We start from the raw sequence: 18,269 nt of genomic DNA, 5'->3' as shown, positions 1-18,269 counted from the left end.
AGAAGGTAAGTTGCCAGAATCCTGGCCCTCTGTACCTGGGAGGTGGGGGTGGGGAGTCCAAAACCCAGCTAAGACTCGAGATACTCTATTTCCACTAGAGGGAAACCTCAGTAAATTCTAATAACCTTAAAAAGCTTATCAAAGTGCTTTCTATTATAAAGGCTTTTTTATCCCTATATGACACCTTGTTTTTCCAGCATGGTTTGGATTTCATACTTCTACTACAGCATCAATATCTTTGTTATTTATTATTTATAAAATAATGGAGGACATAGGTTTATATAATATTGAACCTGGAGGGCAACTAACCTGCCTATTCATTTTAAAGGGAAGGATACCAATACCAGATATATTAGTAACTTGACACACGTTTCTAGAACTCATTTCTTTTTCAGGTCAATAAATTAAACTAGATTTCTTTCCTATGGTTACCATCTGACAAGATGAACTAATATGCAGTACATAATATCACTAGTTTATGACTTGGGGTTGTTCAAGTATAATTTAGTTCACTGTGATTTCTATAAATGTTTCTGTTGAAAATAATTCTTGCTGAACAATAGTATGAGGCAAGTGAAAAGAAGACAACCAAAAATAATAAAACACATTGGGATAATATAAATAAATAAAAAGATGAAAACAACCAAAAAAAAATTCATTGGATATGAAAATCAAGATGTCCCTTTTTAATGGGGGGGGTAAATCATTGAAATTAAAGAGGAATTTAAGAAAATTTTTTAAGGAATAACAATTTCAGGTAGGCAATTGTAAGGAAGATAACAATCATGCATGCCAAGGCTACGTGATTCTTCCACAGGCCCCAAGGTGAGATATCGATGCCCTGGTTTGTCAGAAATTCTTCACCAGTACATCTGAAATTCAACAGAAAAACAATATGACTTCATTTTTAGCATATGTCAAATTTTATTCAATATATTCACTGTTACTTAAAGAAACCTACAGATTACCAAGTCTTAAATAACCATCCCTTCATTTATAATAGAAAACAGTTTTAGAGGGGTTTTGTGGTATGAGTGTGTGTATGTGTATGTGTGTATGTGGTTTTAGCTTTATCATTCTATTTTATTGGGATATAACAGGGACTCATAGGTCAGTCATATGCATCATAAAAATATACAGAAAATAGCCATTGAGTGCTTACAATTCTGTTAGATACTATGAAGCAACCTGCTTATAATAGCTTGTGTGTGTATGTGTTTAGTTGCTAAGTCATGTCTGACTCTTTGCAACCCCATATACTGTAGCCCCCCAGGCTCCTCTATCCATGGGACTTCCCAGTCAAGAATACTGGAGTGGGTTGCCATTTATTTCTCTAGGGGATCTTCCTGACCCAAGGATAAAATTTGCATCTCTTGTGTCTCCTGAATTGGCAGGCGAATTCTTTACCAGTGTGCCACCTGGGAAGCTCCCATATAATAGTTTAGTTAATCCCAACCCAAATTTGAAAGATGAGGAGACTAAAGTTTAAGGAACTTGATCAACTTCACAGATTCACACTTTGAATCAAGTTGCTAGTCTCCCCAAATAGGTTGGTTTCCAAGTCTAGGATGCTGCCTCTCTTCAAAAGACAGAAACATTTATCAAGTAATTTTTCACTTACGCCTGATGGGGAAAGTCTCAGCTTTAGCAGATGATACTGAAGGCACTTACAAAGATGACCAAAGCTGTTTATAGGGCTCATTACTCATAAATCAGCCATACCAAAAAAACAGAAAAAACACAGGCTGAGAGTTCTAAAACTAGGGGAATAGGTGAATAGAGGTTTCCTACCAGAGTCGCACTCTGTCAGCTCTTACACAAGACTGGAATGAGCATCACAGATGCTCGGCTCTAAGACATTACCAGCAGGTCAAATTATCAGGTATGCCTTAGTGGGAGCTGGAACAGAGCAGAAGAGGATGGAGTAGCCCTGATTAGAAAAGCACCTGGTATTAAAAATATCTGGCACAACCATAATTATTACCTGATTCCATTTTTCTGCTACTCTTAGAATTTAGCAGATTGAAAAAAAAAAAAATGTTATACTCAGATCAAAAGAAAGGGAGTAGGCAGGATAAGGAAAGCTTCTCTTCATAGAGGTTTTCTGGCAATACTTCTAAATAGCAATTTGTCCTATTATTAAGAATTACTTCTAACTCTCTTGAATACTCATGAGATTTAGGATACCAGCATTCTCTTTTCTCTCATTAATTAACATATCAAAATCAAAGCATTAATAGCAATCATCAAAAGGAAATGTTACTTAACTTTAAAACAATACCTTTATTTCTATTAAAATCTTTTTTTGCTTATTATGCCAAAAAAAATGAGATTTCCTTCTCAAGCTTACTGAAATATATGTTCCTTTCTTTAGAGGAAACATCCTTCAGTAGGGAGTATTCCAAGTCAGTCAAAAAGAAAAAAAGGTTGTGCAGACTTTGATTTCATGTTGTCTCCTAGATACAGGAGGAAGTGGCAAGAGCCAGACTGGGGCAGGAAAATGTTCCCTCCCACTCCTAATGCCCTTTTAGCCCTTACTACTAGCCATGGGTTGGGCTTCCCTGGTGGCTCAGATGGTAAAGAATCCACATGCAATGCAGGAAACCTGGGTTTGATCCCTGGGTCAGAAAGATCCTCTGGAGAAGGGAATAGCTACCCACTCCAGTATTCTTGCCTAGAGAATTCCATGGACAGAGAAACCTGGTGGGCTACAGTCCATGGGATCGCAAAGAGTCGGACACCACTGAGTGACTAACGCTTTCACCCTGGCCGTGGGTTGAGCTCACAGGAATCCTAAATTCATGGGTCCATACACTTCATATAATCCATACAGTTCCAGTACTGTCAAGGCTTGATAAAAATACCAAAGCAGCTCTCATTTCAAACTCAAATGTTCTGAAAAATAGAAATCCAAACCCACAATCCAAACTGCAAAAGGATCTTTTAAAAGACCCCAAACAAATAACACATAAGAAATGGTTCTCCAAGTAAAATACAGTTTTGACCTAGATAGAATACCCAGGAATTGTAGAGCATTTTCACATGCATTAGTGTATAACTCACTTTATAAATGAAAATATTCAGACTCAGAGAAGTCAGTGTCCGTGAAAGGATCCCTCAGCCCAGTGGTATTTCTGCATCACACCACAACAGTAAGCAAGCCCATTATGACACTGAACACAAACTTACATTGCATAGCTACAGGTATTGTTTGCTGTTACGTTGAGTCCTGGGCAGAAGTTTTGTCCCAAAAATTCATTATGCTGCAAAGCCTAGAACATAAGTGGGAGCAGGATAAAGAAAATAGTTTTAAATTTCAAAAGATTTCCAAAGAATTATTACAATTATGTTTAATCTCTGTTGTTCTCTCTAAAAACAAAGTTTCACATTCACAGTCTTTGTCATACCAAGACAACTAAAATTATTTTTCCTGGCAATCAAGAGGCCTAGGGTTGGGATTTGGGGCTCTGATACAAAAACCAAGAAGAGAGATCTCTGGCTATATTATCCCATAGCTTTTTCCTTCTTCTCTCCCCATTTTTTATAACCCATAGTACTATAATTAAAATGATACAGTGATACTCAATGACTATTGTTAATTTATAGTAACAATCTTTGTATTTTTCTTTTTTGTTCTCATCAAAATCAGTTATAATTCTTAGGAGTTAAAAATTTAATTTTACTATATTAAGGCACATTTTTCTCTGGAGCTGATTAGCTTTCTAAAGTCAATAGTAGCTGTGAATATGACATGATTTTTCTTCTAATTTCCCTTTCAATTTAAAATATGTATTCTAGGCCCTCATCTTCTCATTGATTTCTTCGATGAACTGAAACACTGTATTTTTTATATCAATTAGTCAATCTTTGTCCTTAACTATGAGTTATCTCCCAGTCCTTCAGCTCCCTCAGACAAAAAGGTGACTGGAGAAATCCCAGGTGATTATCAAGTTGACCCAAGGCTTAATAGGAAACTCTCCTTCATGGTCCTGAAACTTGCATAGCTCATGGCCAGGGACACGAGGGGCTTTATTCGGGCTGTTTCCAGCATGGGGACAATGAACCAGCACAGTGACAGACAAGGAGAACATACCGCATAGCCGTATCGAGGGATGCTCAAGTACTGAAGCCACGACAACCAAGCCCCAATGGTTTTGAGATTTACCAACAGCCCTGAAAATATCTGCAAAAAACAAATACCAAGAATCAGATCTGGTGCCGTGACTTCATGAAGAATTCTAGCAAGTAGCCTCTTTAAGTCCCTGACAGTCTAGTGAATACTTCTGCTAAGGCCAACTCTTCTTTGAAATTCTTTCCACTACTCTGAAGACTTACCTTCTCCTCTGTACATGTATATCTCTCTGGAGCTGAGGCTGTTTAGGGATCTAAATATATTTATAATATACATTTCATTTAATTGGGAGCTTTCTAATTGTTGAGGCTTTTACTTTCTCTGTAACTGCACACAATGGAAGGTGACTAGTACTGATTTGGAATGATACAACTAACTATATATTCCCACCAATAAACACACCTGAATGTATCCTGAGTACCTCACGCCCCAATTTCTATAACACAGTAATATTTGTTATTTACAAGGGTTTACATTATATCTCTGTATGACCTTAGGAATAATTTTGGGTTCAGTTCACATGCTTAAAATAACCCAAAGGCTGGAACTGGTACACAGCATAATGTGGTAAAGCACAGCATAAAATATGGCCAATTTCTTCATTTAAAGCTGCAAAAAGGAGCATTACAATGAAGATTCCAGAAATGACCACTCCAGCAAGAGATGGCTACATGAGAAAATGTTCACAGAAAACACTGTCTAACTGGCACAAGGTATGCTGGGATGGACGTAACAATGACAATGTTCCTGGTGTGACCACATAGCTTTAAACTTGACCTAACCAAGTGCTTAATGCATAACACACACTATCTGGGTAAAATATAGTCTTATGACTAGTTTCTAAAGTTTCACATATAATACAAATCCTTAAATAACAACAAATCGAAGTATCTAATATATAAAATAAAACATTTTAATTTTGAAGAACACCTTATGTATTATATGACACTATAGAAAACATATATAATGTTGCCCGTTTTCTCAATAATGGTTAGATTGGCAGTTTTCAAACTCAGTAATGGAAGAATTAAACTTTGGCAAGAGTTTGTGCTAATACCTACCTTTTAAAGACATGTACTGCTACTCTAGTAGAAATGGCATGTGTATGAAGTAAAGAGGCTACACGTTTCTGTTTATTTGATGTTTGTGGCGAAAGTAGTAACTGGTTCCCTTCACCTACTGATTCATCTTTGTGTGTGCAAAATGTAGGGCCACGTAAGGTTAGGATTAAGTAACTGTTTTTAAAAGGTAAAGAGAAGTATATTGACATAAAGAAATGTCAGAAACCCAGAAAGGAGAGGTCCTAGTACTGGAATTTTTCAGTATTTTAAAAACACTCCTTTTCAAAATATAGGAGGGGCCCAAGACAGACCCATGTTGCTCTATTTTCATGGAACTTAGGTTTCCCCTTGAAGAGTAGTAGATCCAACCAAACCATCTCAGCCTCCAGTTAAACAAGCCAGCAGTTCTCTCCCACTAGCAGGAAAGTCAGACAATGGACCTGTCATTTTAACAGTTTTTTAAAATTTTAAAAATAAACATTTTTCGGGTTTTCAAAGTTCCAATTTATCAAGCTTTGATGGTTTGTCACCAAGAGGCCTCTTTTTAAAGCTCATCAGTAACAATACATTGACTAAGGTTCTAATTACCGTATTAGAACAGTAGCAAAACTAGCTGGGTGAGATCAAGAGAAAGCTGATACATTCTCTAATATAAGCTATATTTCAATATACAGCCTCCTTGAAGCAAAGAGCCCGATGTACAGAATCCTCAAGCAGATCTTACAGGATAGGCAAGTTTGGGGGTAGGAATAAGGGGAAATCATAATGCCTCAGAGAAGCACAGTTTGTACTTACCATCATAAACACAAAAGAGATGGTCATGAGCAGAGTTGCTATGGATACCACACTCTGACCTGCTGCTATGGCCAGTGCCATCGAACTAGCTGAATAAGCCACCATCATCAGGGTAAACATCATGATGAAGAAGGCCTCCACCTTTGGTTTCAGTCCTTAGGGAACAAAGAGTGGGTTAACCCAACACTGTGTATCAGGGATTGTTTATTATGCAAAAAACATTGTAATACTTGGAGAAACTACTATCACAGTGAAAAAATTCATCCTTCATCCAACCACCCAATATAACCGTGCAAAGTTATATGCAGTTTTCTTTTTTATGCTCACTGTATAAGCACTTTTCCAGGTAATGCTCTTGCTTCTTTATTTGTAATTATTAACAATTTCTGAATGCTTGAGATGGAGAGCTGTAGACAATTAGCCAGAATTCTACTGCTTTCTCTTCTAAGAAGGAAACTTGCCAAGAGCACATTCATTTTACCTAGACATCACATTACTCACTCTTTGCTACAAAAGCATTAGTGAAGATAACTGGTAAGGTCAGGATTATATGACCCATTCAGTGGTTTTAAAATCTGGGGGAGTAGGTCCATAATCCAAGTCTCCCAAGACAAATCACCCTGTACCTCTGGGATTGAGGATGGGGTTAAATAAGCTTCATAAAACTGCTTTATAAACTAAAATGGGCTAATACTATGGGTCAAACAAGAATCTGAAGACTTCAGAACAGCCTTAAGAACACCAGATAGGAATTGAAGACTCTAGGTTCTATGCCTGATTCTTTATGATACACCCTCTTATTTGTAAAACAGAAGTTTAAACTCAATCAATAGTGCCTTGTCAAAACAGAAATATTTTTGGAGTGTATATATATCTGTGTGTGTGGGCATCTGTGTATGTGAGAAATAAAAGAGAATTCTGATACAATGAGCCTGGGGTATGGTATAAACAAAATGCACAAATCAATCTTTCTACATCTATCAAACAAATATTTTATTACCAGTAAGCCCCAGAAGTCACTATCTTCATTATTTTTATATATTCATACACAAAAATAAAAATATAAATAGGTAAGTAATCAATATCCCAGCTCCAGCTCCTCCTACATAGTGTAAAGTAGTTTTAGGAATTATTTCCATGTTTGTTGTATATAACACACAGTATGTGTATATATATAGTTTTATAAACAGTTTTAAAAGTTACTTTGGAGAAAGCCTTGACAAAAATCTCCTCGGAGAACAGTTATTTCAGAGCATGCATAATGAACAGATGCTTCCTAATCTCAGGACTTGATTTATAGTTTTGAGAACCAAAGCATGTTTACAGAAAGTCCCCTCCCATCCAAGACTAAAGACACACATCTTTTGTCTTATTGCTTACCTAACAAGAAGTATGTTATACAAGTAAATATAATACTTGGTAACATCCTCATGGGGAGTAAATCAGATAACAGTTTTCCAAAGAAGTAAGATGACACTCTATAGTATCCACTGATATATTCATGTCTAGAAACAAAAATTCACATCATACATCCTACATTAGTTTAAGACCAGGAGATTAAACCATTTGCTATACAGATGTCCTCCCTGCTACACAGATGGCATTGGTAAAGACTCTGCCTGCAATGCAGGAGACCGGGTTCAATTCCTGGGTCGGGAAGATCCACTGGAGAAGGGACAGGCTATGCATTCCAGTATTCTCGGGCTTCCCTTTTGGCTCAGCTGGTGAAGAATCTGCCTGCAATGCAGGAGACCTGGGTTCTATCCCTGGGTTGGGAAGATCCCCTGGAGAAGGGAAAGGCTACCTACTCCAGTATTCTGGGCTGGAGAATTCCATGGTCTGTATAGTCCACAGGGTCGCAAAGAGTCATACACGACTGAGTGACTTTCACTTTCATACAGATTTCCACTGCTACCAGAGGTCTAACAGCTACCGTGTCCCCATCTTCGAGGTTAGCCCACCACCCTTCTCCCCGGTTAGCATTAGGCACGTCTCATGTGTGTGCCTCCCCTGGGATATCATCCCCCAAGGCTCTGTGCAATGACCCCTCTCGTCATTGCAGAACTCCCTCCGAATGCTGGCCAGTTTGCCTCTGAAAACCCACTCTGGGGGAACAGGTCCTGCATCACTTCCCTTTCTCCTGACACTGGCTCTCTTTGAAGGCCAGCCTGTCAGGAGCTCATTTCAGTGGTTCCTTTCTCCCTGCTTCTAACTATGAAGAAGGTGCTGCTGCTCTTCTCTGAGCCTCAAATGCAGCTTTGGATCACTCATCTCTTTTACTTCTTCTCCTCTCATGATATAAAAAGAAAATGGCGCTTCTTTCCATGATCATGCCTGCCAACCACAGTGCCTGCCAACCTGTCAGTGATCAAATTCTCTTTTCACCCCTCTTAGATTCTAGATCCCTCCTTTTCCTGAGATCTTCCTCCTGTAATTCCAAACTATCCCACCAAGATCTTCATTCTTTCCCTCTCTAATGATTCCTTTCCTCAACATGTAAATACGCAAATCTCTTCCAACTATGAAAAACAGAAGAAACCAAACAGCTTACATTTTTAAGGCTGCTCCCTGGCTCCTTCACGCCCCCTCCCACTGAAGACTTGGTCTGTATTCTTGGTCACCTTTACCTCCTCATCTTGAATATACTGTTCCACTCACTCCCTTCTCTCTACCAAGTCATTCAAACTTTTCTTGTGGGTCATCACAGCTTCTTATTTGCTAAAAACAAAAGATCCTTTTCAGCCTCTTATTGCTTGCTTTCTCTGCAGCATGTAGATTTGTGCATGGTGCCCTAATCTTGAAACTCCCTTCTCCCTTTTGTATCAGGCCCCACGTGCTCATGGTTTCCCTCCCAGACTCTGGCTGCTCTTTCTCAATCAACACTGGTAACCCCCAGGAACCAAGCCATGGCCCAGTTCCGGATGTGACCAGTCTGAGCAGCAGCCCCCTTCCTGAAACAGAGACCTACTCACATAAACAGCTTCTTCTCCACCACCAGGAGCTCCACGGCTGACACACTGCTGAAACACTGGTTGGTCGTCAGGAAGAAGAGCACCCCGGCTCTGCGATGTGAGAAAGGGAACAAAAGACAAAGCACTGCAGTCAATTAAACATTCTCAGGTCATTTTTCTCCCTGCAAAATGCTTCCCTCAAATGATATCTTAACACATTAAACACACAACCATTCTGGTTAAAACAGAGAGGGAAGCATGAGCCCCAGCAGGTCACTCCCATACCCCTGCATCTCCACAGTGGTATCCTTGGGACTCCACAGAGCACAGCCTGAAATTCATGGCCAAGTCTGCTGTAGACTGAACTGCATCCTCCCCAGGTCCTGTGCTGAAGCTGGACTCCTCAGTGTGATGGCATTTACAGATGGTGACACTGGGAGCTGGTTGGGTTTAGATGAGGTCATGAGGGTAGGGGCCTCACTATGGATTAGTGCCCTTAGAAGAAAAGGGAGAGACATCAGAGCTGTCTTTCTCTGCCATGCAGGAACATAGCAAGAAGGTGGCAAATAAGGAGAGTATCCTCTTCAGAACCCGATCATACTGCAACCTTATCTCCAGAACTGCGAGAAATGAATTTCCGTGGTTTAAGCCACCCGGTCTGTGGGTCTTTGCACCAGGGCTTCCCAGGTAGCGGTAGTGGTAAAGTACCTGCCTGCCAATGCAGGAGACGTAAGAGACATAGATTTGATCCCTGGGTCAGGAAGATCCCCTGGAGGAGGGCATGGCAACCCACTTCAGTATTCATGCCTGGAGAATCCCTGGGTCAGAGGAGCCTGGCAACTAGAGTCCATAGGGTCACACAGAGTCAAACACAACTCAAGCAACTTAGCAAGAACACACAGTCTGTGGCAGTCAAGCCAATGACTATGTATTCCACAAAAATACTATCACCTTGGATTTTAACTAACAAAACGCCAATTATAGTTCTTAAAGTATGAACAGAGAAACAGTGAGACAAATAAAGCCTGAAAAGGTTAAAAACCTCTATCAGCCACTTTTTAAAAAGTCAAGTAATGAAAAAACTAAGACAAGGCAAAGTGAAAGCCAGTGGAGGGAAACACTGACCAACACCTGATCATATACATCCATTGCACAACCACCAGCACAGCCTTGATACTCTCCTTGAATACCCTCTGCTAATGGGGTCTCTTTCTAATGAGCTCAAAACAGAAAACAAAAAAGAATGCTCTTAAAGAAAAAATTAATTTGTGTACCTGGGAGAAAAAGAAGACTATTAATGCTTCTCTCTCAGTAAAATAATCGAAGTTTAAAAAGGAAAGTACTCAGTTAATCCACGCTTGGATAGATATATGAATTTTATGAAAGCACGCCAATACTCCTGAAACATTGCGGAGCTTTCCTTCCTAACCAAGTGACTTAACTGACATTGAGAATGTGAGTTGAAACTAAAAGAGATGCAGTGGCACATCATTTAAATGATACAAGAGAATTTTTTAAAAGGTAACCAGATTTCTTAAATTCCACTTGAGGACAGGTTTCCCAATATTCTTTTTCCAAATGCTTCCTGCTACAACAACACAAAAGCCCCACAAGCTCTAGATTCCTGTGATTACAGGAATCTGTGCTTTGTGCTTCACAAAAACACGGCATCTACAAAGGGTACACACTGTCTATTACTAACAAGTTTCCAAACAGGTCAAAGAAGAGCACATCCTTCAGGAAAGATAAAAAGAAAAACAATGACATAACTCTGAAAAAAAGAAAACGAAACTCCAATAATTATCTCATGATCTGCTGCCACATAGGAGATATTTTACTTTACCTGAGGCACTGACTTTTATGCTTGTTCTTTCTTAACAGTCACCCTTTCCCAAATATCAAAACAGATTCAACTTAAGCTACTGCAACTTAGCCCAACAGTGAAATGGGAATAAAACCATCCAACCTTCTGACTGGAAGGGTAACCTGAGGACCCCAGATGGAAAGCCCAGAGGAAAATGCCTGGCCTAGAACGGCTCTCAAAACACAAAGTCAAGAAGAGCTCTACAGTCTTCCACTCTGCTCAGCTCCTTTATTCAGACTATATGGCAGTCCATTACAAAGTTTCATCAGGAAATGTAGCTTTCACAGCATGTTGTAATCAAAACCAGGTAAGGTAGTACTAACCCTACAATAGAAAAAACTTGAGTCCCAACCACCACCCCATGTCAAACAAATCAAAAATCAAAAAGAAATTAACTCACATGAAACAAAAGGAAAAAAAAAACACAGATAAACTGGACTATGTCAAATTTTAAACTTTTGTGCATCAAAGGACACACCAACTAAAAGAAAAGACAACCCACAGAATGGCAGAAAATATGTGCTAATTTATATCTGTTAATGGTTCATGTCTAGTATATACAAAGAACTTTACAGCTCAACAATTTTTTAAAAGCCCAATTAAAAAGATGGTTAAAGAACTTCAATAGGGCTTCCCTGGCGGCTCAGTGGTAAAGAATCGGTCTGCTAATGCAGGAGACACAGCTGCTGTCCCTGGTCTGGGAAGATCCAACATGCTGTGGAGCAACTAGGCCCGTGCACGGCAACTACTGAATCTGTGCTCCTGAGCCCAGGGGCACCACTACTGCAGCCCAAGTGCCCTAACGCCCACGCTCCACAGTAAGAGAAGCCACTGCACCGAGAAACCCATACGTTGCCACTAGAGTAACCCCACTTGCCGCAACTACAGAAAAACCCACGTAGCAACAAACACCCAGAAGAGCCCAAATAAATAAATAAATAAACAAGATTTTAAAAAAGAACTTCAACAGACATTCTTCCAAAGAGGATACGTAGACGGTTAAGGCACATGTGAAAAGATGCTCAACAGTACAGTAATCATTAGGGAAATGCAAATCAAAACCACAATGAAATACCATCTCCCACTAATAAAAACAAAACAAAAAAATAAGTGTTAGTGAGGTTGGGAAAAAAACTACAAGCCTGAGCACTACTGATAGAAATGCAAAATGGTAACACCTGCTATAGAAAAGAGGAAGGCAGCTCCTCAAAAAATGAATGGAATCACCAATGATCCAATAATTTCACTTCTGGGTGTATATCCAAAAGAATTTACAGCAAAGACTCAAACAGATATTTACTTGTATATCCACATTCGTAATAGCATTAATCACAAAAGCCAAAAGGCAGAAACAACCAGTACCCATGGTCAGATAAATCAATACATAAAATATGGTATATCCATACAATGGATATTATTCAACCTTTAGAAAGAAATTCTGACATATGCCACAACATGGATGAACCTTGAAGACACTATGCTAAAGACAATGAGGCCGTCACAAAAGGAAAAGTACTCTAAGATTCCAATCATATGAGGTGCCTAGAATACTCAAATCTAGAGACAAAACGTATACCAGTGGTTTCCAGGGGCTGGGGGAAATAAGGAGTGGGGAGTTGGTGTTCAATGAGCACAGAGATTCAGTTTGGGAAAATGAAGACGTTCTAGCATTGGATGGTGAAGATGGTTGCACAACAATGTAATTAATGCCACTGAAGTGTACACTTAAAATTGGTTAACAGGGTAAATTTTATGTTCTGCCTAGTTTAGCATGATACATATATATATATGTTATATATGAATATGAAAACTCTCATTCAGCTTTAAATTCACTGACATGTCTTACTCCTCAGTGTACCCTGTGCTTGCTTCAAATGCAAATTCTTCATGTAATTTCATAAACTTGAAAGAAAAGTAACCACACGCTCTCAAAATCAAGACCCAGATTTACTCACCTGTTCTGGATTCCTGAAGGATCATTTTTTAGATCATAGAAAATGGCACCTATAACCAGTCCCAGGAAGACTGTCACAATTAACTTTTCAAAAAGAAAAAAGAATTTCAATTAAAGGTAAAAACTTAATACACCCTTTATTATTAAAATATATCTGGCTATATAATCAAATCTCTCCACTGATACAGATATTTTAAATGGCTTGAACACAGTCCTCAGGAAAATATAAAATGCACATGTTACTAGACTGCTTTTTAAGTTAAAGTGAAAATAACTTATCCGTGTGTTCAGCAGACTGACAGGAAGACAAAGTAGAAAAGCTAAGATTCCCAGCGTTTTAGCAGGCACTGCCAGTTCATGGTCCAGTTCAGGCTCTGGGGCCTGGGAATGACATACAGTGAAGCGGAACAATGCAGGCACCCGGAAAAGTAGTTTGGCGGCAAAATAAAGCCCAACTTGCTGAGAGTTCTGGCCTAAACTCTCAACCTTTGTGCTAATGAACATGCATAGTGTGATATTTCAAGAGGTTCCAATAAAAACAGGATATCCTTACTCTTAACATGAAAAACCAAATAAAAATAAATAAAAACTTTAAAGTACACTTAAAAAAATTCTAACAATGGTATTTTACACAATAAGGAAGTAGGGGTAAACTGAGGTCATCTGTCTGACCTGGGGAGTCCACGCCTACAGTGGAAAAGTGCACTGTCACCGTCAGCAAAGCTTCAGCCAGCTCTCGCCGAGGCACCCGAGTGCTTCCATTACCCACCCTCCTGTCACCGCTCCTCCCACAGCCTCAGCCCAGAGGGTCTACCACCAACAACTGGACAAGCTGCCAAGTCTTCCCCATTCTTACCCACCTTTGCTGACTCCTAAGAGTGTTTGATGACTCCTAAGAAACTTCCAAATGTTCAAGCAGGTTTTAGAAAAGGCAGAGGAACCAGAGATCAAATTGCCAACATCCGCTGGATCATTGACAAAGCAAGAAAGTTCCAGAAAAACATCTATTTCTGCTTTCTCGACTATGCCAAAGCCTTTGACTGTGTGGATCACAATAAACTGTGGAAAATTCTGAAAGAGATGGGAATACCAGACCACCTCACCTGCCGCTTGAGAAACCTATATGCAGGTCAGGAAGCAACAGTTAGAAGCGGACATGGAACAACAGACTGGTTCCAAATAGGAAAAGGAGTATGTCAAGGCTGTATATTGTCACCCTGCTTATTTAACTTCTATGCAGAGTACATCATGAGAAATGCTGGGCTGGAAGAAGCACAAGCTGGAATCAAGATTGCTGGGAGAAATATCAATAATCTCAGATATGCAGATGACACCACCCTTATGGCAGAAAGTGAAGAGGAACTAAAAAGCCTCTTGATGAAAGTGAAGGAGGAGAGTGAAAAAGTTGGCTTAAAGCTCATCATTCAGGAAACAAGATCATGGCATCTGGTCCCATCACTTCATGGGAAATAGATGGAGAAACAGTGCAAACAGTGTCAGACTTTATTTTTTTGGGCTCCAAAATCACTGCAGATGGTGATTGCAGCCATGAAATTAAAAGATGCTTACTCCTAGGAAGGAAAGTTATGACCAACCTAAACAGCATATTAAAAAGCAGAGATATTACTTTGCCAACTAAGGTCCTTCTAGTCAAGGCTATGGTTTTTCCAGTGGTCAAGTATGGATGTGAGAGTTGGACTGTGAAGAAAGCTGAGCACCGAAGAAGTGATGCTTTTGAACTGTGGTGCTGGAGAAGACTCTTGAGAGTCCCTTGGACTGCAAGGAGATCCAACCAGTCCATCCTAAAGGAGACCAGTCCTGGGTGTTCACTGGAAGGACTGATGCTGAGGCTGAAACTCCAATACTTTGGCCACTTCATGCGAAGAGTTGACTCATTGGAAAAGACTTTGATGCTGGGAGGGATTGGGGGCAGGAGGAGAAGGGGACGACAGAGGATGAGATGGCTGGATGGCATCACCGACTCAATGGACGTGAGTCTGAGTGAACTCCGGGAGTTGGTGATGGACAGGGAGGACTGGTGTGCTGCAATTCATGGGGTCGCAAAGAGTCGGACACTACTGAGCGACTGAAATGAACTGAACTGAACTGAAGAAGACTGGATAAACATCACTTTCGTTTTTAAGACTGATAAAATGTCTCTTAAAGATACTTTTATAAACAAAGATTTAGGGTTATGTTATAACTTATAAAAGGAAATTATATTTATTATACTTTTAATTAAATTTTATTAAATGTATAAATATAAAGATATAAGAGATGATCATCCAAAGAAAACAAAATATCCTACCATATACCTTGGAATCTTCAGAGTTAAAAAAAAAAATACCCCAGCACTACAACAGTGCAATGGTATCAAAGCTTGTAGTAACTTGTCAAGACACTTTTGGCAAGAGGCAAACAAAACTGGAAAACAAGATTATGATCTGTGAAGACGAGCTTGTGAAGACCAGAGTCTGGAAAAAATATGATTTAAGATGTACTTAAAAATTGCCTTGCTAAAAAAACACAGTCAGAAATTTGAAAAAAAAAATTTACTACCCTGGCTTATCTTAATTGCCTTCAAAATATACTATACTTCATGTCAACAGATCAACTCCCAAAATAAATAATGATGATCCCATTAGCATGTGTGACTGCAGAAGTATACAAATCTATACTTTCACACTGTAAAACTCCAAGAATATTCAGACTTTTAAAAGCGGACACTTTACATGCTTTGCTTCTTTTGCATTTTTTTGCATTCTGTTAATAACATATTAACAGACTGTCAGTTTTATCATTAAGATGTTTCTTAAAGGTTTCAAAGCGCTAAAAGTATTCTCAAGGAAAGTTTTCAAACACTGACAAAGTGATTAATCTCATAATTTCAGCATGCTTTTACAAGGTGTGTCTGTTATTCCTTTTACCATTAAGCAAAAGAAAATAAACAGGAAGACTAAACTTTTCTCAGTGGAGCGAAGAATCCTATGAATTCTGTGCAGGTGGAGTCTTTTGAACAGAAGGGGAAAAAAAAGGAAATTTCCTAAATATGTAATTCTAATTTTGTTCAGTTGTGTTTAGCAACATTTTTCAAGGTGAATTCTAAGGGATGTTTATGGCTGTTGCTGAAAAAATTAATCCATAGTCAAATGTTAAATGTGCTAATAGAAACTATGACTCTCTCAGAGACACGATAGTATTTTCCAAATTGACTTGACCAGGAAAACTTTGGGACATTAAATGAATATTAAATCTTATATAGAAAATCCATTCATTCCAAGACCTTCCAAAGACAAACTTCGGTTAAATGTATTACCAGAAGCAAAGTCTAGCTCATGTAAATGACTATTTAATAGCTCCACATTCAAACACTTAGAGAAGTGAAAGACAGACTCCCAAGATTAAAAGACCCTAAATCGAAGTCAGCAAGCTATGGTCCTAGGCTTATTTCTGTTCCGTCCATGAGCTAAAAATGGTTTCTGGGTTTCTTAGACCACTTTTTTAATGGCAAATATATATATATATATTTCTTGTCATGTGAAATTCATATACAATTCATATTTCAGAGTCCATGAAAAAAGCTTTATTGAAACACAGTCATGTTTATTTTTTAAATGTATTTATGGCTACTTTCTTCCTAAAACGGCAGGGTTGACTACCTGAGACAAAGACCATATGACCCACAAATCCTACAGTATTTACTCTTTGACCCTTTACAAAATAGCTTTGCCTATTTCTGGCTTAAGCTAACTTTCCAGGACTGACTCATCTGAGAAAGAGTTTCCCCCCATAGGCAGATGCTCAGGGAAAAACAAGATTCTGTCCTTGTTCTGTGACATTATCACTGCTGTGAACATTGCTGGGATTCCTGTGGCAGAGGTTGAGTTCACTGAGGAGGAAAGTAGCTGAACATGCAACCTGGAGACACTAGGCCTGCCTGGAGCTGGAATCTGAAGAAAACCCAGCACCAAAAGACGCAGAAACCCGGTGTAAAAATAGCCCCACATTCTAATCACCCCTGCCCAGAACTACCACATAGCGTCATTTCCTGGTATTAGCAGGGGGATTCCCTTGGCTATCAAAATCTACAGATGTTCAAGCCCCTCATATAAAATGGAGTCATACAGTCAGCCCTCCACATCTGTGAGTTCCTCCAACCTCAGTGGGTGCAGAACTTGCAGATACTGAGGGCCAACCATATGTGACTTGGACAAAATAGAAACCACTTTCAGAAGCAAGAGAAATTTCTTTTCCAAATAAAAAAATCTAATGTATAGATCACACTAAAGAATCAACACTCATATCATTTTACTGTTAAACAATGGATAATGAGGTTGACATTGTTTACAGAAGTTGTTCCCAAGTAACATTAAATCTACTAAAAGAATTAAAAAGTACCCTTGACTGAAAGTACATAAAACTTTTCATGTTCTGACAAATGCCAAATAACAAGTAAAAAGTGTCTGGATTAATGAGCAGTATGCCTTGAAGGATATAGGCTCTTGAAATTAATACTTAAAAGGCAACAGTACCACAGTATGAAAATGATGGCATGTATAGTAAGAAATCAGTGATATTTCATTAGAGCCAACAACACACCATCTTTCAGTACTCAGTAGAAATTCAATGAAAATAAAATCAGCTACTCCCAAAATAACTGGTTAAATTGACTTCCTTGACTTCCCTGGTGGCTCAGATGGTGAAGCGTCTGTCTACAATGTGAGAGAACTGAGTTCGATCTCTGGGTTGGGAAGATCCCCTGGAGAAGGAAATGGCAACCCACTCCAGTACTATTGCCTTGAAAATCCCATAGACGGAGGAGCTTGGTGCAGGCTACTATCCATGGGGTTGCAAAGAGTTGGGCACAACTGAGCGACTTCACTTCACTTCACTTCACTTAGAAAGGATGAAAAAATGAGGGTTTTAGATGACAGAGGGCTTAAGAATAACAGAAAAATCATTATGGAGTAATCATCAACAACTATCAATGAGAAAGAGAAAAAGGAACATTAATTCAACCTAATTAAGAGACGGTCAGTCTGACAGTGAAGGGTCTTACTGAACAGAATTCCAGTCTGCTTACTACCTTTGTGTTAACTGCACACTGTTTTAGGCATCTAGTGCTCTCCTAAGATCAGAACCCCTAAATGAGGAAGGCTGATTAGAAGGGACAGCATCTGTAAACAGGCTCTTCAAGAAAACAGTGAGAGGCCCTACTGCTCTCAGGGGCATTCAGCGACACCAAGCTGAAGGTGTCCCTGGCCACCCGATGTAAGATGCAAACCAACCAACCTCTTTCCTTTCTTTCCCTCTTCCCTTCTTCCCTTCCTTTCTCATTTCCTTTCTCTATTTCTCTGCTTAAACTCTCTTCCCAGCCCCTTTTACCATCTGACATGCTATTTATTTCTATATGAATTTATCATCTGTCTCTCCTCATAAGAAAGATCCCCAAGAGCAGGGATTTTATTTTTGTTCATGGCTATATACAAGCTCCAAAATGCAGCGCATAATC

The 18,269-nt window shown here is 39.2% G+C and overlaps 1 protein-coding gene across 3 annotated transcripts in view; it reads right to left on the bottom strand.

Moving 5' to 3' along the window:
• Positions 1 to 697: 697 nt before the first annotated feature.
• Positions 698 to 18,269, bottom strand: part of ABCG2 (ATP binding cassette subfamily G member 2 (Junior blood group)) — a 130,041-nt gene continuing 112,469 nt past the window's right edge. For all 3 annotated transcript variants that reach the window (XM_052641686.1, XM_052641687.1, XM_052641685.1), the window contains exons 10-16: positions 12,759 to 12,841; positions 8,961 to 9,050; positions 7,369 to 7,493; positions 5,989 to 6,143; positions 4,094 to 4,183; positions 3,190 to 3,272; positions 698 to 872 (exon numbers count right to left, since the gene is read on the bottom strand). In XM_052641686.1, the coding sequence (XP_052497646.1) occupies positions 725 to 872; positions 3,190 to 3,272; positions 4,094 to 4,183; positions 5,989 to 6,143; positions 7,369 to 7,493; positions 8,961 to 9,050; positions 12,759 to 12,841 (774 nt within the window). In that variant the 3' untranslated portion in view covers positions 698 to 724. The remainder of the gene's footprint in view (positions 873 to 3,189; positions 3,273 to 4,093; positions 4,184 to 5,988; positions 6,144 to 7,368; positions 7,494 to 8,960; positions 9,051 to 12,758; positions 12,842 to 18,269) is intronic.

The sequence above is a fragment of the Budorcas taxicolor genome, chromosome 6 (genome assembly GCF_023091745.1).
Source record: "Budorcas taxicolor isolate Tak-1 chromosome 6, Takin1.1, whole genome shotgun sequence".
In the NCBI taxonomy this organism is placed as follows: Eukaryota; Metazoa; Chordata; class Mammalia; order Artiodactyla; family Bovidae; genus Budorcas; species Budorcas taxicolor.
Note: the sequence above shows the minus strand (reverse complement) of the source record. Positions and strands in the feature narration are given on the sequence as shown.